We start from the raw sequence: 22784 nt of genomic DNA, 5'->3' as shown, positions 1-22784 counted from the left end.
AGACCCAGATCTGGAAACCTGGAGCTGCAGCGGGGACCCGGTGGAGGTACAAGACCATGGGTGAGATCATGAGATCAGGATCACCAAGGGAGGAGCCTCCCATTAGGACTTCCAGCCATCCCACGGAAGTTCCTCAGAGCTGTTGTTGAAACACCTCTGTAGAAATCCAGGAGAAGGATGTACAGGAGGATCCTTGCCAATATACACAAATATGCGGAGCCAACAGGTACAGTCACCTGAACCTGACATCTGTGGTACATTACAGATCTTGAAAGAGGCCGTTTGTAATTTATGAAAGCATTAGAGCCTGGCAAGTTACCCAATAGCTATATATTACTGGAAATATACAGCTCCTCTTAAAGCACCTGTGTTAGAGGTTTTATTGGAGTACTTTTACTATGATACATCCTTACCTCATTTTGCCATGGAATAGACACTGATCCTGTGGAAAACTTGGAATAGAAATCATCATCTGTTTGGTCCAGGTTAACTCCTTTCACTGTGGAGAATTGCTCGATGTCTAAGACATCCTTGCAGTACACTGCTCTGGGCTATCTCAGCAGAAAAAAAAAAAAAAAGAAAACAGCAAGAGAAAAAATACTTCTGAGTCTGACCATGTGCTTTCATTCACAGATTCAGTCAAGTGAGAATGCCTAACAACAAGTGACTCTCTGCACTCTGCTTCTCTAGACTTGCTCTGCCCACATGTTTATCATCAAAGGCTGACTTCGCTTTAAGCATGTTAAGCTTCCCACTTTGAAGTCCTTAAAGCATCAGCACAGCTAAAGTGGGTTTTAGTCATCCATGTACCATATGGTTAAGAGGTGAGGGGAAAAGGACAGAGAGGACAAGAAAACAAAAATCAAATCCTTCTGTAGTCTTTTCTTTTAGAGAGGGAACAACAGAAAACCAGAACGTTTATGAGTGACACGCTGGAGACAGCCCTGAAAAGGGACCTCAGGTAAAAGTGTCCTTCTGCTCAGACAGCTGCGGAGTTTGCAGCTTAAAAGTTTAAAGGAATGTATACTAATTGCTAAAGAAAACAGAAGAGGTTTGGCATTTTTCCATTGTTTTTATTAATAGCTGGGCTGCTGGAAGCCGTCCAGAATCACCTCTATTAACTCTTTTAACTTGGCTGCCTTTCTTCAAACAGTCAAATGGCCTTGCCTTTTTAAACTACTTAATTTTCTGGGATGACAGAGACAGGACTCTTTCCAGTGAAGCTGCTTTTAGCTCATATTCCAGCAGTCGGCCACAGAAAGCAGAAATAGTCATCACTGGCTACCTGTCATAGCGTGGTCATCTGCGTGCCTAGACAGCTCTCATCCACAACACACTTATCCTTTGATGCGCAGGAATAATTGAGGGGTGGCTTGTGGGACTAGCTCAACCTGCTGAACTCAAGCACGTGTTGAATCCTACTGTCTACACATGGCACCATGATGGCACAGCCCAGAGGGCCAACCGAGCACTATTTTATCTAGATCTGAGCACTGTGACCAAACAAATCAAGCTGATTCCTGACAGAAGTCCTAGTTGCTGGTGGCTGCATCCCTCTGCATTCCTGACGGCTGCAATCCATAACATTTTTTGTGGAGACAGAGTAGTCTAGAAGAGGATGGAGAGACATGAGATGGATTACAACCCCTGCCATTAGCTATATAGGTTTGGGTGATTCAGCTGACTTCAGTAAAGACTTGGAAATCTATGGATGAAATGCCAAATAAATTAAATTAGGGGCAGCTCTTGAGTTCCCAATAAATAGCCATAAAAATTTATGTGCCTCTGCTTTAGCAAATATGTCTATAAGTGGTGCCTTCTAGGCCTTACATGCCACAGTTAAGCTTTTAATACACTCTGGCGGATCCCAAATTTGAGCCCAGAATTTTCTAATTTTCTACATCAGAAAGAAATAGTAGCTTGTCTCCTATTTCTTCCCACTAAAGCAGGTTGTAACACCATGGGCTAATTGGCAGGAATAACTAGGCCGCATAGTAAAATGTAAAGCAAAACCAGAGCAGCTAAAGTAAACTTTTGTAGCGTTCAGACCACTTTGGTTTGGTCGAGTTTGCAGCAATGTGAATGAGAGCTGCCAAGACGTTACTTTCCTTAATACGTTAAAATGGCAGTGTTTACTTAGAACCATATGGGAACTTTAAGGATAGAAGGCCTAGCCAGAAAGAGAGCCCTGCAGGAGGAAAATAATCAGATAACTCTGTGTGCTGGGGTAGAGACCAATACCACAAAAGGGTGGAAAAAGTTTTGTTCTTGCCAATGCAACAAAGACTTTCAGTGTGTGCAAGACTGGTGCGTAAACCCGAGTAAGGACTCAAGGCTGGTTTCTGTGTCCCATGAACACTAACACTAACAAGTTCAAAATGCGCTCTCAGGTCCAAGTCCCCTCCTCTGCTTGAGGTGACACTTGATATCTGAACCTGGTTCAGACTCTCTAAAAAACGCCTGTTTTATCCAGTCTATTCCTCAGTTCTGTAGAGCTTCAGATTTTGTAATTCTGGTTTCCCCTCAGCATATCTATCTATATATCCGTATGTGTACATGTGGCTTTCATTGCTGATTGTTCCAAGCACCACCTGGTCCTGAGCACACTTATTCTCACACTACTGCCATGGATAAGGGAACATAAAGGTTCCCATTTTAAAAGTTTGTGAAATGAGGCATGAACAGATCAAGTGGTGCCTGTAGTGTCACAGAAGAGGACTGTGGTAAAGTGAGTGGGAATGAATCAAGGCCCAGGTTACCACCCTACATGGAGGCTCACCCACCCTTCATGCACATGTCTACAGAGCAGCTCCCCTCTTCCTCCCAGCCTCCCCACGCCACCCCTACCGCTTATCACATCTTCCTAGGGCGGCTACCCATGCAGGGAGTGATGACAGCTCTAAGAGAAAGAAGTTATTTTCAGAAACAAATCTCTTGAAAGAGGCCACTGGGGGTTCTTCCTATTGTACTTACATCAGGGACAAAGGGCGGATCCAGCATTCCTGCTTCTAACCGCTTGAAATTCATGCTCTTGAAAAAGGGGTGTCTCTTCACTTCTGCTGCACCTTCCCCTTGACATCCCAGCCGCTGCTTCACATCTTTGGTGAGGAGCTGAAACATGCCAAGAGGAATGGTAAGGGTGTCAGAAAAGCAAGAGCTCCACAAAGATATTTTTATCTCTAGTTGGTTTTGAATGTGCCCAGAGGGAAGTACAGAGGGGAATTGTAATTGCTGTTACCTAATGGCCAAAGGTAAATGGATTAGGACTGCACTGTTCGACATGCTGGTGTGAAACCCTTTGAAAATTACCGGCTGTAAAGTGTTCACAGTCAAAATAGAGACTGTTGCTTCTGCTTGCTTTCAGTGAACACTGTCAAGAAGAGGTCTGACATACCCTAATAACATATATAAATGCATATTCATAAGTCCCATGTGCTTTTTCTCTGTCCTTTTTTTTTTTTCTTACTCTTGTGAGAATAATTTCCCCATGTTGCTTAGGCAGGGTGACTTCACTATCAAATTCTACTTCCCCCCACCTATCACAGTATATTCCAGTACATCACACGACACATTGAACCAGCCCTTTCTGCTCATGGGCCTGTCTCTGCTGAACTCAAGGGGAGTTTCGTCCATGGAGTCAGTGTTGGTAACCATCCTTAGCTCAGCCTTGTTTGTTTTCAGAGAAGGGCAATGCACCACTTCTATCTGCTACAGCAAGTCCTGCCTGTTTCCTGGGTACCTCTAATGGAGCAATGGACACTAACTGAACTCAGTATCCTTGGTCCATTAGATAAGCAGGTCCACGAAAACAAAACACAGGGGTAGTAGGTCCTTGAAGACCTTGCATGGATGGACTAATTGATCTGCAAGACAACAGGTCAATGGAAGAACAATTCTGGCACAAACTAGTTGGTGGATGAGGAGACAGAACATTTAGCCAAATCTTCACCAAAATTCCTCTTCTTTTAAATCATATGCATAGAATCAAGTAGGATAAATCAATGCCTTAAGGTACCGCGTCTAAACAGTTGAAGAGAGGCATAGCTCAGAATGTAAATGACTGGCACAAAAAGACCATCACTTGGGACAGTGACCTTTCTAAATCTACCACTGACTTCAGGCAATCTGCTGAAAAGTGAAGGTTCACATATTTGTTTCCTTTTTTTCCTTACATTCATCTTTGAGGAAGCCTGCATGATGCTCTCTTACATAGAGGAGGAAAAATGTAACTCCGAACTCACTATAATCTGCCCAGAGATTTCAACTGCCTATTAAAGAGATGCGTAACATGTGCCTTAATACAACAGAAAACTAAATATGCATTGAAAACAGTCAAGGCTAGCTTTGCTCGAGTCTCCACTTTGGGGAAAAAACCTACATACTTACACTGCAACATCATGGAGGAAATCAGAACACCAGCTCTATTCCACAGGAAGGATATGCCTCCTGGAGCCGGGCATTCAGCCAGGCAGACACCCCACCGCTCAGCACTTTTGGTAACCTGATTTCCAAGCGTCTGCTGAAGGAAGGGGCTGACCCAGCCTGCCCTGACACCACGGCTGTGCGGCAGCCGCTGGCCCCGCCACGACCCACCGCCGCCGGCTGGGGAAGGGAGAGGGGCAGGAGGGGGATGCCCGGCGCGGCCCCGGCGGAGGGGAGCGCGGCTGCCGGTCGCGGCGGGGCCGCCGGGGGGCAGCAGAGGAAAGGGCAGCGCGGCCGGGCAGCGCGGCGGGGCCGGGGCGGCGGCCGGGCGGCGCGGGGCGGCGGCGGGGCCAGGCCGGCGGCGGCGAGGCGTTCCGCGCCCTCGGGAAAGGATCCCGAATAAGGGGTCTTGGAGCTGTGTCGGGGACTCTTCCCGGGGGCAGGAGGGGGCTGGGGACCGCGTGCCCGGAGGAGGGAAAGGTTCACCGCTCACCTTCTCTCCGTCTTTGCTGCTCCCAAAGCGAGAGCTGAAAAGCAGCGATGACCCCTCGCCCCGCTCCCCAGGTGGGCTGTGCAGATCAGTCGCACTTAACGGATTAGCAAAACTCCCCGGGACCGGCTGCCCACGGGGAGGCTGGTCGCCCGTGCAGGACAGTGGGGTGGTTTGGGTTCTCTGAGCATCTGAGTCCGTGAAGGGACTGCGCCCTTGGAGATCCCCTGGATAAGTCCCTGGGGATCTTAATAGCTGTACCTGACAGCCAGGGCAGTCAGCAAACTGAGCTGTACCTTGCAGCGCCTGGCTGGGTCTCACTTAGGAGAGCAGGAGGCAAATAGCTTTGGGAGGGCTGGAGAGGAAAAGTGGTCCAGGAGATCAGGTGCAGCCCTGCAGGAGGTTGGGAAGAGGGAGCCAGGCAGCTTCCCTGCTAAGGCAGGGTTGTCTGGAGATGTGGCTCATAGGCTTTCCACCTCAGGATATGCCCCAGAACCCTCTGGATGCGTTGCTGACTCAGCCACATCACTTCAATGAGGAGGAACCTTGAAAGAGCTGTTTGTTGCTAATGTGAGGTTGGTAATCTTTCCTCTGGTGTCTGCCTAGAGCTGGGTTTTCTTGTCCTTATCACATGTTTACAGGGTCATAGCTCTTTAGGCTTCTCGGAATGCTCTGCTACCCCCTGGGCATCAGTGGCTTTCTTATCTGACTTCCACAGCCTCCTCAGTTCTGCAGTTTTGCTAGGGGCCTCATTTCCAGCCTGAGACAGCAAATGGCTTTGACAATCAGTGTGCCCCCTGTATGAAGACGCCATCCTCCAGCCAGTCCTAAGCAAGCTACAACGGCAGAGGCCAAGGAGCCAGAAGAGGCAGTGAAGGGGTTTGTGGGACATAAAAGAAGAGTCTCCTACTCAGCTCTTTCTGCCTCAGCAGTAGCAGCAGCAATAGCCAGAGGAGACTGTATGGATTGAGGGATGGTGGGAAAGCTAGTAGTTCTGGCCACAACAGCAACTTCCAGCTTTCAGATAGCAACGTCCCTTTCTTCCTTACAGATTCCTGTGCCTCTGCTGCTGTCTAGGTGGTGACATGTGGTCTGACTGGTCACCACGACTGGTTGGTTCATAGATGGAGAAAGACTTGAAGAAACATCACTATGCCTTGCCATCATCTGAGCACATAGATTCACGTGATGCAACACCATATTGATCCAGCTCATAGGAAAAGATCTTTCTCAGGGCACTTCTCTGGAGCTTGCTTTCCTTGGGTAGAAGGAAAGAGGGATGTTTTGCTTTCAAATCTTTGCATAAGACTTTGAGTTCTCATGGTCTTGAGGAAAGGTTTTTTGTTGTGGAGTTTTTAAATCCCAACAGGCATATGGATTTAGGTTACGTGAAGAAGATTGCTTTGGAATTTCCAGTCAAGATCTGGTTTGCTGTATTGTGGCTGGGCAGAGAAGACAAAAGTTCTTCTTATCTTCTGTTCTCATGTTGAGAGGACTTTCCTGACAGGTGGAAAGAAGAATCTCAAGGCAGAAGGACCACTTCGGCTTTGATATACTTTTGGAAATTATGTCTTGAAGCTTTCAGGGACAGTGCTTCTGAGGAGCAAAGGAATAGGAAGGGGCAGATTTGGATTTGCCTGGAGATGATAAAGGAGACCTGTGCAGTTTCTGCTCTACAAGTCAGCTGTGAAGGGAAGACAGGGTGTTACTCTTCTGTCTGTGCAGCCAGTAATTCTCCTGCCTCTGGAGTAAGTGGGAAGACCAAGCTAATCTGGGAATTTACCTTTGCCAGCTGTTAAATGTTCGAAGTTGTTCGGAGTGTGTGGTCAGAGGATAGGGTAGTTAAGGATAGAAAAAGGCTGTCTGGGGATTCCTGGGCTCCTCCATGATAAAGAAGAAAGTATTCAGTAACCTCAGATGCAAGAAGGAAGTCTCTGGAGCATGAATGGAGTTGGTCATGGGTGGTTGGCCACTGCAGACTGAAAGATACAAAAGGGAACAGGCCACTGGGAAACGGCTGGGACTGAAAGACCCCAGAAAGGAGAGGATTCTCTTGCAAAGCCGTGCTGCAGGGGAGCAGCTGTCTACCTCTTGAGGAGAGTTCCAATGGAGAAAAAAAGTAAGAAATCAATGGAATTTGGTAAGCTGCAGCTGCAGCCAGCTCTAGGGATGGCAACAGGTGAAACAAGACACTTCTGGTTGTGGATATTAAGAGATAGCATGGACTAGAGTATTTTCCAGAAGGGAAAGTACTTGCTTTCTCCAAGGAATAATGAGTCTTGTACCAGTTCCTGCAGCCCCATCAGCTTTCTGCAATAGAAAACCTGCGTAATAGCCTGAAATATGCATCCCATTTGGGAATCTGACCAGGGAAAGAAAACGGAGATAACAACTGTATGTTTTGAGTCATCTCTACGCTTTTGTTTAATTCAGTTTCAAAGGTTGTACTTAATCTGAATAGAGAGCCAAACAAAAGCAACTACATCAGGCTGATGACAAGTCCTCCTGGGACAGCAGTACAAATGAGCCAATCAAACATAATTTAAGTGTAGTTCTACAGCCAAAGCCTATGGAGAATTCACAGAGCTTCAGATCTGAAGATGGCTTAGGCCATCCAACCATGCATGAAGTTGATACCAAGCAGCAGAGCTTTATGTTCTGGTAAGAAAGGCTCCAGATGTCACTGGATGTGTGTAAATGATGGCAGGATTTAGTCTACAGAGTTACGGGCAAAGCATGACTAGAACAGACTTTTAAAGAAGAGTCTTCAGTAGCAGTGGTGAAGTTACATTAAGATCTTTTTCTTGATATAAAGAACTCTCTGATACTCTCATGTCACTCATTTGATCCCCTCTGGGGATTCAAACTCTGCAATGTCTGAGACTTTTTCCACGACTTTGTTTTGCTTCCTTTACAAAAAGAAACAACTGTTGTGAGGATTGCTAAAAAAAGCCAACAGTCCCCAAGGCGCTGCTTTATTTATCTTCATGTGATCAGTCAGTTCATGTCCAGATCATACCATGTAATAAATAACTCCAGGTCCTAAGATGTTCGTCCTAAAATTGTAAGAGTTAGGGAAACTTTTTGTAGGGTGAGAGTGCAAAAAATTGATGCTCATGAAAGGAGAAAAGGGGAACAGTAAAACCACGTCCATTGACCCAGCTGATCAAATAGTTGAAGGGATCACCTAGATAAATTTCAACCCTGAAACGGAAGTAAACATAGTATTTTTAACAATTTTTAGAGAATAGAAAAGTAATGCTATGGTCACTTCTCAATTACTTAAATGAGACAAGACAGTGATGTGGGAACTGAAGATGCCAGAATGACATAAATGGCTGTATATTGCACTGCTTATGCTTATCAAACAGCCCGATCTGGCCAACCGAAGAGTCATAACTCTCTCAGGCATGGGTGACAAGCAAAGGCTTGCTACAGAAGATTTATAATTATTATTAGCAATAGCAATGATAACCATTTGAAGAGCACCTTGATGTGTGTGAAGTGCCTCTCAAGACAGATGAAGGAGCAGTTATTCTCAGGCAGCACTGATAAACTTTAAGGTGTCATAACGTGTGGACAAGTTGGTTTCCAGGGATGAAAGCAGAGAGGAGGGATGAAAGCAGGCAGGAGTAGTAGCAGTATGATGACAGTTTCTGGTGGTGAGTGAGGAAGAGAAAAAATTGCATTTCGGGAAAAAAGAATCCATCATCTTTTAGTTGGCTGGGGAGGGGCTTTGCGAAGGGAATGGAGATCAGAATCACAGAACAGCTGAGGCTGGAAGGCACCTCTGGAGATTGCCTAGCCCAATCCCGCTGCTCAAAGCAGAGTCACCTAGAGCAGGTTGTTCAAGGCCATGTCCAGTGAGGTTTTGGATATCTCCAACTGTGGAGACTCCACAGCCTCTCCAGGCAACCTGTTCCAGTATTTGACTACCTGCACCGTGGAAAAGTGTTTCCTGATGTTCAGAGGGATGCTCCTGTGTTTCAATTTGTGCTCATTGTGTCCTGTCCTGACACTGGGCACCAAACCAAGAGTTTGGCTCTGTCTTCTTTGCACCCTCCAATCATAGATCTCTTTTGCAGAGTCAAATGGGAGCTGCAGGAATAAGAAGTGGCAGGGAAAACAGTCTGCGGGAAACGTAGATAAACAGGACACTGACAGACTGACAGAAGAGCCCAGCAATATGGGTCTGTCCAATACTGTTGAATACACTTGAAGTCACATCTTTGTATGCAAGACTGCACTTGTCAGGGAAAACACGCGTGTACATCAGTGAAGTACAAGTCATAACAACAACAAACAGGGAGCATTTCCTAGAAAGATTGGATTTTTTCACAGAAAAAACACACTATGAAGCAGTTATGTTATATGGGAACTATGGGTTGGGGAGCTTCCCAGAAAGCCAGCTGCCCCTGTTCCTAATTATTTATTATTCATCTTTGTTTCAGTCCAAAATGAGGGCTGATTTATGGGAAATGACTTACAAAATGAAACATGGAAATATGGAATGGATGATGATTAATGGGAGCTATGATATGTGCCTGCAAAAATGCAAAGGGCATAAATGTCCAGGAGGGGAAGGTTGACTTGGGTGACACTAAAGGGTTTTCATATAAGTAAATGAATAAAGACAATATATTTCCTGATGGAGACGCTGTTAGCTCATGGAGTAAGCTTTGAAGAGAAGGTTAGGAGACATGGTGGAAAACATGCTGTTCCTCACTCCTGCCCTAAAGAGTCCGCTACAGGAAAGTCTTTTGTGTTGGATCTTTGTGAAGGCTCAAGTTGGATTTATGTACTGCAATGGTAATTTTAATGCATTAATGCTCAAAAAATGACAGAGTTATCTTTGGATGTCTTTGGTTATTAAGAGTTTGCACGAACCACCTAAATAAACATGCCACGTGATTGGACAGTGAAGCAGTTATGATCGAGTTGTCAGGAATGATTTACACATAGTTCATGGTTCCCTGAGGCAAGGGAATGAACTAGACAAGTTCCTGAGGTCCCTGACTCCCTGAAACCATAGACTCTATGGCTTGAAGATGAAAATGACCGCTACAGTATAATGACTTTCACTGTCTTTTCCCCTGGGAGTAGTAGGTCATGTCCGGCACAGTCCCATCAATGCTACATTTAATTCTTCTCAGCTTTAAGTTCTCATGGGCTCGGTTATTTTCAAAGTATACTTTCATTCTATTATGCCTCATGCCTGTAACTAACTACAGAACAAGCAAACAAGAATACCATTTTGCCTCATGATATTTTCATTTCATGCTAGCAACAGGATGTGTACAAACTCTCTGCCACTCCAGCAGATGCTGCTCCTCACCTGGTGGGAGTTGAGATGCTACTAGAGAAGAGATGTCGGGCTGTGTGAGCACATGAAATGGTCTGTAAGAGCCTGTGGCTGTCCTAGATCCTCCCACGCCGACTTCACTGGGGGCTCTGAATCACAGATTAAGGGCAGTGAATGGCCTAGAGTATCTATCAAGAGTGATGTCAGTTAATTACTACCTCTGGGATTCAGCAATGAGTTGGTGCACTGTGAGTTAATGACTTCCAGGCATGATACTTGGCAATACTACCATTATTATTTTGCAAGGAGACTTGAATGTCTCTTCATGAAGCCAGACAACCAGAATGTTGTTGATCTGCTGTTTGCTTGCCTGTTGCACAAGATATTGGTGAAACTCTCACTACCTATTTGTTGACCTTTCTTTCCCTTCATTCTCTCTCTACCAGTACGCACAGATATGTCATTGTCTCCAAAGGAGACTTCACTCTTTAGCAAACAACATCAAGAAAAAGGCCACATCCCTTTCCAAATTACAATTCAGTCTTCTAAAGATGGATGTTGACAAGACACTGATGAATTCAGACACAACTTTGAGATTTCTCAGAGGGTTTGAGGATTTCCATTGTCAGACATGGCTATTGTGCTACGAAAATGACTCCCAGCTGAAAGAGTGAGAAAACATTTTAAAGGACAGCTTAACAGTATTAAAAAAAGCTGGATACCCTGGCACCCCGGGGGAAAAGTTGCTAACAAAGTTAGTGAGATGGGGTGGGACAACATTTGAGTGTCACAATAATTTCATTGCATAATCTTTGTCCCGCTTACCCCCAGCTCTCACCAAAGACAATGGAAGCATGGGGTTTTCAGTTCCTTGCAGGAGACAATCAGAGTCTTGCATCATCAAGTCCTTTTTATTTTTTCTACAAGATTATAGAAGACAGAAATGCATTCTTGACTGCAAACTAACATTCAAAGTCTCCCGAGAATAGATACCGCTCCCTTGGCCATAAAACTTTGGAGAGGACTCAAGTTGACCGTGATGAATCTCACAGAGAAGCAAGCCCAAATAAACACAATTTGAATGAATAGAGAATGCAGCCATCCCATCAACAGATGAGCTTGGTTAGTCCTTGTGTCTGCAGCCCCTCTACGGCACTGTGTTACTGCTCAAACCATGTCAGATACAGCTAATGAAGCTGCCCCACTGGGCCTTCAAGCCCCTTACCATTTTACAGATGGACTTGGCCTCCTCAGAAAACTTATGGGAGTACACCTCTTCTGTCTCCAGCACTCTTCTGTCTACTTCTTCCCTCTTCACCTTCTCTTTCCTTCCACGAAATGGTGATTGCCCAGCAATCATTTCATAAATGAGACAGCCTAGCCCCCAGTAGTCAGGGCTGAGTGTGTATCTCTGGTTGTTCAACACTTCTGGAGCTGTGGAGGAGAAAGATGTATCTTGTGGAAATGCTTGATATTTACATAGGCAAAAAAATTGAATTTCTAGAAGTTCTATTTTGGTGACTGAATACACGTGCACAGAGAATGGTGGGTAAAATATAAAAATACATCCTGATTTCTGTTGATGGCATTGCAGAAAATCCAGCATGCTACATGCCTTGTTTTTTTCTCTACATAGTACATGCTGTGTGCATGCTGTCTTTTGCATTCTCTACCAAGTCAGACCAATTAAAAAAATAATAAGAAGTTGAAGCTAAGTATTAAGCAGAGGGCTAATCTTAAGAGTCTTTACAGATTTCTTCATTTAGGGAAGAAATGACATACAAACACACATTCTGTAAACAGCAGTCACATTTCTTCAAAAGCAAATTCTGTCTTTTTGCTCAATTTATAACTTTTTTTTTCCCCCCTTTAAAAAACAAATCCATTTATTTTGTGTTGCAGCCATCCAGTGTGCTTTGGGCATACAGTCACTGTCTTGCAGGCATCCTCACTTCCGTACACGGGTACAAACACAAATACACACATGCTCAAAAGCACAGAGCCTTAGTGCGCTCACAAACTTACACTGAGATAGCAAAATTTAGAAATGACAACTGATTTGCTTGCTTTCATTAAACTTTTCATATGGTGTAACAGTGGCTCATATCAGCTAGTTTCTGTTTAGTCAAATAAGCATAAGCAATTTTTATTCCAAGAAATACGCCCACCCAGAGAATGCATGAAAATAATTACACTGGATTTAGAAAACAGATCTAGTTACATCAGAGGGTGTGTTTTTTAGCACTGTACAAATCTCTACTCTTCTTTTGTGCAGCCTCCCCTGCACATAGGGGAAGACTCTGTATGACTGTGATCAAGACGACCATAGGTGCGAACTTACACATTTTACCATAAACATATAAATACATTTTAACTATTATACAAAGTAGCAACTAGAAAGAAACTTTTCATTTATGCACATAACCCTCCTAAAATAAATCTATGCTAAAATCACTAGTATCCCAGTTGTTGTCTCTTCCTTTAATTTTGTTTGCTGATTTAAGATTAAAGACCAGACTCATTAAGAGCTGCCGTGGTCCATCCTTTCGCCCACTTCTGATTTCCACTAGCATGACTCCGTGTGGGTTGCTGCAGGGAACTGGACCCAGCTGAACGTGAATCTTTTTTTATTCTTTTCCTTAAGCCTACATGGCAGAAAGATCTCAAAAACTCAAGTAATCTCAGCAAATTATCAAAAAGATAAGCTATGGAAGACTTACCCATATACCCTACTGTTCCTACTCTTCCACGGATTGATTCACCCTCAGGGATTTTAACAGCTAGACCCAAATCAGATATTCTAATATGGCCTGGAAGGAAAAAAGAAACAAAACACACAAAGCAGATATAACAACATGACCCAAATTAGTGCAAAACCACAACTGTTGTCATTGCTACAATACTCTTGCAATTTACTGTTCAAACGTTTTAAGAAAAGAGTGTTCTGAATCATTGAATTGGAGCAGTTTCATTGATAAGGAAAAGAGGAATTATTACGGGCATTACAATGCAGCGAAATTCATTTTAACAGTGAGGCTACGGACTGTGGATTGTGTTATATATTTTAAAACCAACTAAAAAAAGGCAATGATAAGCATGCTGTGGAGAAGTATCTCGAACTGATCGCAGGGGATGGATGGGCTGACATAATTCTGTAACTGGCTGATGGCTGAAGGGGCTACATCTGGTCTGTAAGTCAGCATGAGGTTTGATTATCGCTGCCTTCAGCAACAAACGGGTACCTGGGTTTGCATAAAATGAGAGTTGGCTCAGCAAAGGATGAAAGTACTTTTGAAAACGGAGCGGGAAGCACAGATTTAGAAATCACAGCTTCCTCTGTGTTGTGTCAGCCTCGCAACAATAAGGATGGAAAAACAATGGAAAAAGGCAGGCACCCCCAGCAAAGCCGTGCTCTTGAGAACACACCCTCCAGAGCAGCGCGGCTGCTCCTTTCCGCCCGTGCGGTGAGCTCCAGCGCGTCCCCCACCCAAGACAGGAGTATTAGTGTACGCTGAGCCTCTTAGTCACTTCAGAGCATTATTTGTCTTTGTGCAATATATATCCTAAAACTAACGTAATCTACTTTACTGTGAAAGCATGTCTGTAAACCTCTGAGACTTACCATAATCATCCAGCAGGATATTTTCTGGCTTCAAATCTCTGAAAAGGAAAGATAGCAGTTATTTGTATGAAGCTGGTTTTGATAACATAACCATACGACAGCGTGTGAGTGCATTTATTACAAGTAATAAACCAATTGAGTGTCAACTCAAACAGCAAGGAACTCATGAAACCAATGCAACTTTCTACAACTCACTTCACAGATAGACTGAAACCATATGCCTTTTTCTAAACTGGAGTTACATTTTTTCACTAAGCCAAGCTTTTAGTTCCTAATCCACTCCATAACGGACTCATCCATCTAGTCCAGTAAACCCTGTAAACCAAGCCCTGTAGTCCTGTGTGTTGTTCAATCTCTGTAACATTTTCTGTTATAAAATCTTTTGTTAAAAAGAAAAATATTTTAAAATTCAAAATATTTTCTTTGGATATGCAATAGCCAACTGTTGGGCTCAAATTTTCTATGCCTGGCATCTGACTCAGACCAAATATGCGAATGTGTGTACACGCACTTGTGCACACATGTAATAATTTCAGCGAGTTTGGAAAATGAGGGGCAGAGGGAAGAATGCTGTGCCCAGACTAAGATTTTTCTTACAAACATTTGTGAAACTCTAGTGCCTATGTGGTTTGGAGCAGCGCCATGAAAATTGGCAAGGTGGTCACTCTGATGTCAAAGATGTGCCTTTTACTGCTCTTGTGAAAAAAAAATATTCCCAAATCTGGCCAAGTTATAAACTCCTGAAAAAAACAATGTCAGTTTTCATATATTTAGCAGAGCCTTGGCAGGTCATTCTTCTGAACGCTTTGTCTGCACCAAACCCGCTCCACCAGTTGTGGCTTCTAGATGCTGCCCAGGCCAGCCACGCTCGGGTCCCCTCACTTGACCGAGGCTGTTTTACAAACCTGCGGAGCTGAGCACACCCTTGCAGCCGCCGCTGATGTTCCTGGAGGCGGTGGGCTGCTGTCGGGCCTCCCCGTGCCGCTGAGCAGGGACAAGACACAGCCTGCTGTCAGTGCAGAGCGGGAATGAAGCCAGCCTTCATGGGATGGGACCGGGAGGTGTCAGAGGGAAGATGGGGACGTGCTGGGCAAGGAAGCATCCCAGAAGGGCTGTGCGACAGGAGCAGGCTGTGACGGCTCAGGAGCCCAAATAAGGCACGAGTGCTCCTCGAGAGGCAGGGAAAAACATCGCTGCAATTCACAACATCGTGCCCTGACTTTTGTCTGATCAACTTCTACTGAAACACGGCGTTTAGCCTGGTGCAAATCCAGGTCAAAGTGCTTGGCCTCGTCTTTTTTTAAGGCCTCCTTGCATTTGTGAACCAGCTTGATTCTGTTAGCTTCCCAGCAAGACACATTTCTTTTCAAAGAGCAAAGAGAGGGGGGTGTACAAGAGAAGCCCTCGCATCGGGAGATCAGCACGTTGCACAGAGCCTGTGCAGGAGCCCGCCCTGCGTTTCAATCTGTACCACTTCAGTGTCGTGAATTTTCCTGTGAGCGGAGAGGGGTATTTTGTAGTTTTGACAACACTGAGATTAAAATTTCAAAACTTGTCTCGTTTTTATTTATTATTTCAAGCAAGAACATAAGAGAGCTGTGAACAATCTCCTTTTCTTGCTTGCTTCAGAGCCTCTTGACCTCTCAAAATAAACTTCACCGGGTGCCCAGTGGTACCAAGCCTACTTTTCAAATAAACAATACTGAAATATGTGAAGGGCAGCTGAATGCAGAGAAGAAGCTGTGGTTGTGTTTAACATACCACTGTGGGCTTTCCCTGCCTATCAGCAGAAGGTTTCCAATGCTGGAGCAAAACGGTCAAGGGCATTTCCTATTTATTTTTAAAAAATTATTCCAAATCCCTTAAGAACTATTTCCTTGAAGAACTCAGATTTCATTAGTTAGTTCATCTTCTGCTCCATTAGTCCCACTTAAAGCTCCAACTGTGGCCAAATGACAAGAATCCTGCACGCAAGTTGGGAAATGTTGTCTTTGAATGAGAAATGAGAGTCCACGGGGACTCTGAGAACAGCAGCTTCGTCCTTACAGTCCTCTGCGTTTAGAGCAATTAGGGCAGTCTTTCCTTCGCCCCAGACATCTGTTGTCGTTTCTCTTTTCAGATTTCTGGTTCCTCAGGATCAAGGCTGGTTTCCTTTGCATGGCCAACACCTCCAAGTGCCAAGGAGGAATGTGATTTTTGTACTGAAATGCCTAGGAGAAATAAAACTTCCTGGTGGACGCAGTTACTTGTAATGATTCTTCCCAATGGTACAGCTGCCCGTATGTAAACTAGCCTTGCCTAAATACACCGAAACATAAACTGCTGGCACCGTGCCCATGCTGGAAAGGCGATGGTACATTATATGGCTGTACAGGACAGCATAGCCAACTCAATTAATCACAGTGGACAAGTCTTCACGGTATGTTTGTGTAATGCCTAAGACAAAGTGATTTTGATGCTGACTGGAGCTTCCAGGCATAGCTATAGTATATATAGAAATAATATGTATAATACATAATATATACATATAAAGAAAAAATTAATATATATATTTTTACATATAAATAATTCTAGGAGAACCAGCAGCTTTTTGTGTTTGCTTTCCACGAACAATCGACCCGTTGACCTTTACTAACATGGTGCAGTTGAGAAATGTAACGTAAGCGCCATGTTTAGCAAGGGAATTCTGAATTAGATAAATCTGACGCTCAGCCTGGTTGTTCTCTCGGGTCACGTCCACAGCGTGCGTCACTGGCCCATCAGATGGGGATGTATTTTCCGATGCTGTGTTTTACTCAGAAACATTTTGTTCATGGAAAATGAAATTAAGTCTGAGGAATAAGTGTTTTGTGATGAATTATTCACCTTGAGAAAGCGGTAGCATTTAGCTGCTATATTTTATTGACCTATATAGCACTTCTCACAGGTCCCAAAACATGGTGCAGTATTACAAATTAGGGGTCTCTGCAGATGCTCCTAAAATACTGCTAGAAAATGTCACTTACAAGGATATAATATCATTCATCACCAAAATGAACGTGCCATCTGAGGTGTAAACTAGCAGCTCTTTTAAGAGTAACATGGGAACAAGTGCTTAAGGAAGTAGGATGCCATTTATCGCAGAGCCACGTACTGTCGTAGGTGGCCAGATCTAATTTGTTTTATTAGCAAGTGGCATTAGTATGACATTTTAGCAGCCACGTTATGAATGTACCAGTCATTTTCATCAATAAAGCATGCTTGGAATCTAGTAGTTTTTGAAGTACTTTTAAAAATCTACCACTTTTTTGAATGTGGTAGGATGTTTTTTAAAAAGGGAAGCCAGACATGTCATTCCTTATGTCATTCTTCAATTGACATTAAAACACTTAATTCCATTTTCTTCCTTGGGAAAAAAACCCAAAGCCTTCTTGGGCCAGCACCAACTAAAGCAGCATGTTATCTGCCTGCCCGCCTTACGCCAGCTAGCAAGATCCAAGTCACAGTGAGGCAACCAAGTGGCAGTTTCCTAGAGATTTCCTCCAAGGAACAACAATATCATAATTCCTATGTATACAAGCATATATATAATGATTATAATACATAGGCATATAAAATGATTTAAAGTGTGGCTTAGTTTTTAAAAACAACATATTATTGTCTATTAATCATTGTCCTTGGAAGTTCTTTCACCAAGTTACAGGACCTCTTTTGTTGTGAATTACAGCAATAATGATTTCACAAGCTGGGATGATGAAGACAAACATTAAATGTTGTTTACCACTACACTGGTCGTTGATTAAAAAAAAAAAAATCCTCATGGAGTCACAAGAGCTCTGTCTGCAATCACCCTGCTTATCCAGCAAGTGAACCCTATGACGCTCTGGAAAAGTGCTTGTACAGAGCTGCAAGCCAGGCTGGAAGCAGAGAAGCTGAAATTTGTCCTTCTGGAAGCTGGCTGCCTGTCACCGCGCTGGGCAGCATCCTGCCTGCTGGCTGCCCCCGTGGCCGGTGGGACGCTGCCAGCAGGATGCCTCCGTCCCACGGCTGTGAATGTGCCTCCTGCCACGGCTGGCAGGCTACGGCCACCATCACCACCCAATCTAGCTAATCAAACTGGTTCCCGTCCTGGCGCGTAAATCCATTCCCTGTGTCTCCAACACCCTCTTGCGCTAATTGCGCTCCTTCTGGGATAGGAGAGATGGTTTTCCCGTATCTGACGTGCTGCAGCCCCTAATGCATTATAATCTAACTAATTAAAATAGAGGCTTGAATAGAATGATCTCCATTTCATACCAACTAGAAACTAGACTCCTTAATGAAATCCCTTTAAAGGAACTTTTATAATTTTCTATGTCACCCAGGGCACGCCGAGGTAGGGTTTGGGGAGCTTTGTGTTAGTTCTGTATAATTTAGACAGGATGCATTTAGTGAAGCAACTGCTTCCTTCCATGATTACTGAGTCATGCTGTATTTGTACAGGGCTCTGCAAAATTTCAGCCCAAGCACAGAGACGTCTAGGCTGTACAGCACCCCAATGAGCAGGGAGGATGCAGGCAATTCTTTTCTACCCAAAAAAGATGTCCCAAGACTCTAGAGAGTGCTTACCTGTACACAGTATTTTCTCTGTGTAGGTCTTCTAAGCCACAAAGAATCTCTGCTGCGTAAAACAAAGCTCTTTCCTCCTCAAAGCCTGGGTTTCCCATGTTGTAGATATGAAACTTCAGGTCACCTCCATTCATTATGGTCAGAACTAAACACAGTGCATCCTTTGTTTCATAGGCATAGGCTAAATTGACCTAGAAAAAAATTTGTTGCACAGTTGGGACAGTGCAGTGAGCTGCTAAGAAGAAAGCACTAATTTTTCATAAAAGATTTTCTCTAGAAAAGGAAAAAAAATACATTGACTGAATTTGCTATGGGACTTATTACAATAGCAAACATACATATTTTAAAAGTACAGAAAAATCAGATGTTAGGATTTTAGAGATTTAATTGTTGAATCCAGCCTATTCATCATAAGAGACCCTCAAGGTTAGTGCTCAGATAGCTTCACAGGCTGGACAAACATACTAACTCCAGGCATGCTTTTCCACGTAAGAGAAATCTTAATAACCAAGCGAATCTGTGCCTCCCGCTGCCCTGTTTTGCTGGATAGCTGTCAAAACCCCATTATCTCAGTAGGTTCCCAGGAAGGCCCGGATAGCCCCGTCCTTCAGTGGTCAAATGGACCATGACTGAGGCATGAAGGTCAGCATCATCCCTGAAAGGCTCTGGTGGGTGCCCCAGGAATGATCAGACATGCCAAAAGCCACCCATCACTTTTAAGTACGTGCCACTGTCTTTGCGTCTGCCAGAGGTAAGTAACCATCTTGCATCTGTTGTATTCACAGTGTTTCCTAATATAAGTATAAAGAACACGACAGATGCTGAGATAACAACACCTTTTTCTTTTTTTTTATCCACATCTAAGGCAGGTTTTTAAAGAGACACAAGAGCTGGCACGACTCAGGAAAGCCCTACGTCAGGCAGACCAGCTCCACGTCACTGGCTGGATGCTCCTACTCGCCAATCTCATCTGATGTATTTGGGTTGAATCTCCTTCAGTCTCCTCCAAGCTCCTCTCTCCCAGACACTGGGAATTCAGGTAATCACACCAGATAAAAATAGCTCAGCCTGATGCAAGCCAAGGCTGTAAAATGCATCATGTTCCCATGGTAGAAACAGGCACCTTGTTTGGTGCATTTGTCACAGACCAGAGACTAAAATGAGACTCGGCAAAGGAGCACGGAGCAGGACTAAGATGCAAAGTGAAGGAAGTCGGCTTCTGGCAGCTCTCCTGCAGCAGGAGTTGGGAGAGACATCAGATTCAACGGGAGACAGTGCTCAGCAGGTGAGCAGGGAGCTGAGCGCTAGGGAGTTCAATACTCACTACAAACTGACTATTGACTTTTTCTAAAATCTGCTTTTCATTTAGTGCCATGGATTCGCCTTTCCTCTTTTTTATTCTCTTCTTCTCTAATCTCTTGCAGGCGTACATCTTCCCCGTCGCTCGGACTTGGCAAGCGCAGACCTGCGAATTAAAGAGAACAATTGCTGGGTAAGTCGAAGCAAACGCTGCGGCTGGGTTGCACTTTGCTCCTCGTGATCTGATCCGATTTAGTCCTTTTAAGGTTAGAGACCGCGGCGTAGCGAATAAGGCATAGGCGGGGGCAGCTGGGGGACCGACTACTGTTTCCAAACCTGCTGTGTAATATTGGTTTAATTATTTCACTTTCCTCCGCCTGCTTCCTATCCCACCTCCTTTTGTCTGCGCTGATTGTGATCTGCTCAGCTAAAGCCTGTCCTCCCTTTTGACTCTGCTGCCTAGGCAGCGACCTCCAGCCATCAGTAAAATACAAATAAGGGTGTGACCCTAATTCCACTGTGAATGCAACAGTCGAATACAAAATAATTCTCAGAAGTGTTCTTTTGAGATTACAGTGTCATGAGAGGTTAAGTAAAACTGTCGGCAATTAATGAAAATCAACCTCGGTCGCATCAGGCTCCTGTAACCTGCAGTGCCTGAGAAGTAAGAAACACTCTTAACAGAAAACTCTCAGAATTACTCACCTCCCCAAAGCCACCTTTCCCTAGCACCCTGTACTGCCGAAACGTGTTTTTCGTTACTGGTTGCCTGCAAGAAAAGGAAATAAAAAAAAAATAGATAAAAAAAAAAGACACACTACATTTAATGCACTCTCTGTGATTTATTTATTTCAGAGCATACTTTTGAAAAGCAAAATAGATAAATATTATATAATCACATTATTTCAAGGTAATCATATTATCTAATACAATATATAATTATGTAATTACATTACTTCAATACTATGTATGGCTTGAACTTTTCAATTCCAACATATTAAGCTGTAATAAAATACAACACATTAGTGAGTCACCAGTATAATTTCTGCTAGCATCTTAGGACCAAGGAGGGTTCTGAATCTCCATTATGTTGCTTTGGCCTTTGTTAAGCAAAGAGGAGGCCTGAGAGCTTCCAACAAGATGCTAGTTCTCATGATATATAGGAATTTTTTAAGGGTAGTGCTGGGCTAACACTATTGCTTTGCTTGGTCTTCAAGCTGAGAAGAAGAGATCCAAAATTCAATCCACCAGGAAATAGTTTTGGTTTCTTGACCTTAAGCAAAATAGGAAACTGATGTGAAACAAGGGAAGAAACAATCCCGGGAACCGGCGAGGTGGGTTTAGGTCCCGTTGGCAGGAGGGGAGAAGGCCGGACTCCAAGCCCAGGGGTACCTGCCTCCTGGAAGAGCATCACGGGCAAGGAAAGAGTGAAAGCATCCCTTTCCTTTTAAGGGCCAAATGAAGGGTTAAATGAGTCTGTCTGTCTTTCTGAGGGAAGAGTGCTCCCTAATGATCACTAGACACGATCCCTATACCATCTTACAGGATTCCCACAAAATTCTGCTCTAACAAAATGGCTCCAGCCCTACATCTAACTTATGTACGTTACCGTAAAAGTTTTATAATGTGACAGAAGAAGAACTCTAGAATCAGCAAGACCCAATTTTGTATCCACAGCTTCGTCACCAAAGTTTTACAATTATATTAGCAGTGGATATGAATATTCCTCCCAGCTTTGTTTCCCTCTGGCGGGCAGCCAGCCAGCAGAGGGAGCACAATAACGTGGCTGTTCCCACAACAGCGATGGTGAGGTTGATGACAATAAGGAATAAATGTTAAAGTGAATAGTTTCATTTATGTTCATTATTGTTTTTAGAAGTAGGAGAAGAATAATACGCAGCAGGCCAAAACAAGAAGAAAAGATGCTATTTTCAGGCTTCTATGAACATACTGCAAATGTTATTGGGGTTAAAAGCAACAATTAGCAGTGATAACTAACAGGCTCAGCAATGTCCCTGGAATAAATGGACTGTTTGACTCCTCCGTTGGAGCCAGCAGGCTGTCAGAAGGAGCTGCTGATCACCCTGTGCTACTAACATCTCTTTGCTAATCCTAAAAACAGTTCTCCCAGCTTCTTAAACCGGACAGGCGCATCCAATAGCTTGTCACGTTTGTTGGGGGAATGGAAAAAACAAATCCTCAAAGCATTTGAGAAAATTCCTTAGCCGCAAATGTGAAAACAGATAGGAAATAGCCTGGCTAGAGATGAATCATCTGTTGTTTTTTTTAATTGAAATGGAAGAGTAAGTGCTGGATTGAGTAAAAATGGCATGTGGAGCATGTCTTGGCATGAAATGGCTCTTCCCTCTGCCCACCGCTTCCCTTCCCTCTTGTGCAGCAGCTTTGTAGCTTTCCAGGGAGAGGAACTGGCACAGCTCCTTTGATCTCCGAGGCATCATGCTGACACACACCGCTCATGGAACTGGCCCTAACTCATCTGCCGTAATTAATTCCATTTGTGGAAACTGGGGCTTCTCTCAACTCAAGGTCACTTACCCAGCAGTGCGCGTCTGCTACAGCCCTCACCGACAAGGAGAAGGCAAAGGCGCCTTTCCTTGAAAAGTAATACCCACTGAGGCTGTCTGGTTATTAAATATGCTCAGAAATGTCTAGCCAATAAATATGGTGTGAGGACTTACATGCCATATTTTTGTCTGTTTACAGTGATTTAATAATTGTGATAACTGGTCCAGACAAAAAGTCACATATTCAGAGCGTAGCTAAACACAAAGACAACCGAAGTTGCTGAATGTACGTTAATCATACCTAATGTACCTAATACCATTAAATGTCCAAACACTTGAGCTTTAGAAGCCAAAACTGGCTCCCTGGTGTTTTGGGGTGGATTTCTGTTTTATTCTTTACTTCCCTAGGGAGCAGCATCTGTTTCAGTCTTGCTTGGGCACAGCGTTTGCAAATGCAAAAGCCAGAGGCTCGATGTGTGTCTTAGGTTTAGCATTCTAGATGCACAAGGGCATGTTATAAAAAACTGCAACGTGTCC

General features: G+C 44.0%; 1 protein-coding gene across 3 annotated transcripts in view; it reads right to left on the bottom strand.

Moving 5' to 3' along the window:
• Window positions 1-22784, bottom strand: part of GRK5 (G protein-coupled receptor kinase 5) — a 171569-nt gene that overhangs the window by 9245 nt on the left and 139540 nt on the right. For all 3 annotated transcript variants that reach the window (XM_074590095.1, XM_074590096.1, XM_074590097.1), the window contains 8 exons: window positions 20428-20491; window positions 19748-19888; window positions 18424-18614; window positions 13837-13874; window positions 12935-13024; window positions 11440-11648; window positions 2974-3111; window positions 414-551 (listed from right to left, as the gene is read on the bottom strand). In XM_074590095.1, the coding sequence (XP_074446196.1) occupies window positions 414-551; window positions 2974-3111; window positions 11440-11648; window positions 12935-13024; window positions 13837-13874; window positions 18424-18614; window positions 19748-19888; window positions 20428-20491 (1009 nt within the window). The remainder of the gene's footprint in view (window positions 1-413; window positions 552-2973; window positions 3112-11439; window positions 11649-12934; window positions 13025-13836; window positions 13875-18423; window positions 18615-19747; window positions 19889-20427; window positions 20492-22784) is intronic.

This window comes from Larus michahellis, chromosome 6 (genome assembly GCF_964199755.1).
Source record: "Larus michahellis chromosome 6, bLarMic1.1, whole genome shotgun sequence".
In the NCBI taxonomy this organism is placed as follows: domain Eukaryota; kingdom Metazoa; phylum Chordata; class Aves; order Charadriiformes; family Laridae; genus Larus; species Larus michahellis.
Note: the sequence above shows the minus strand (reverse complement) of the source record. Positions and strands in the feature narration are given on the sequence as shown.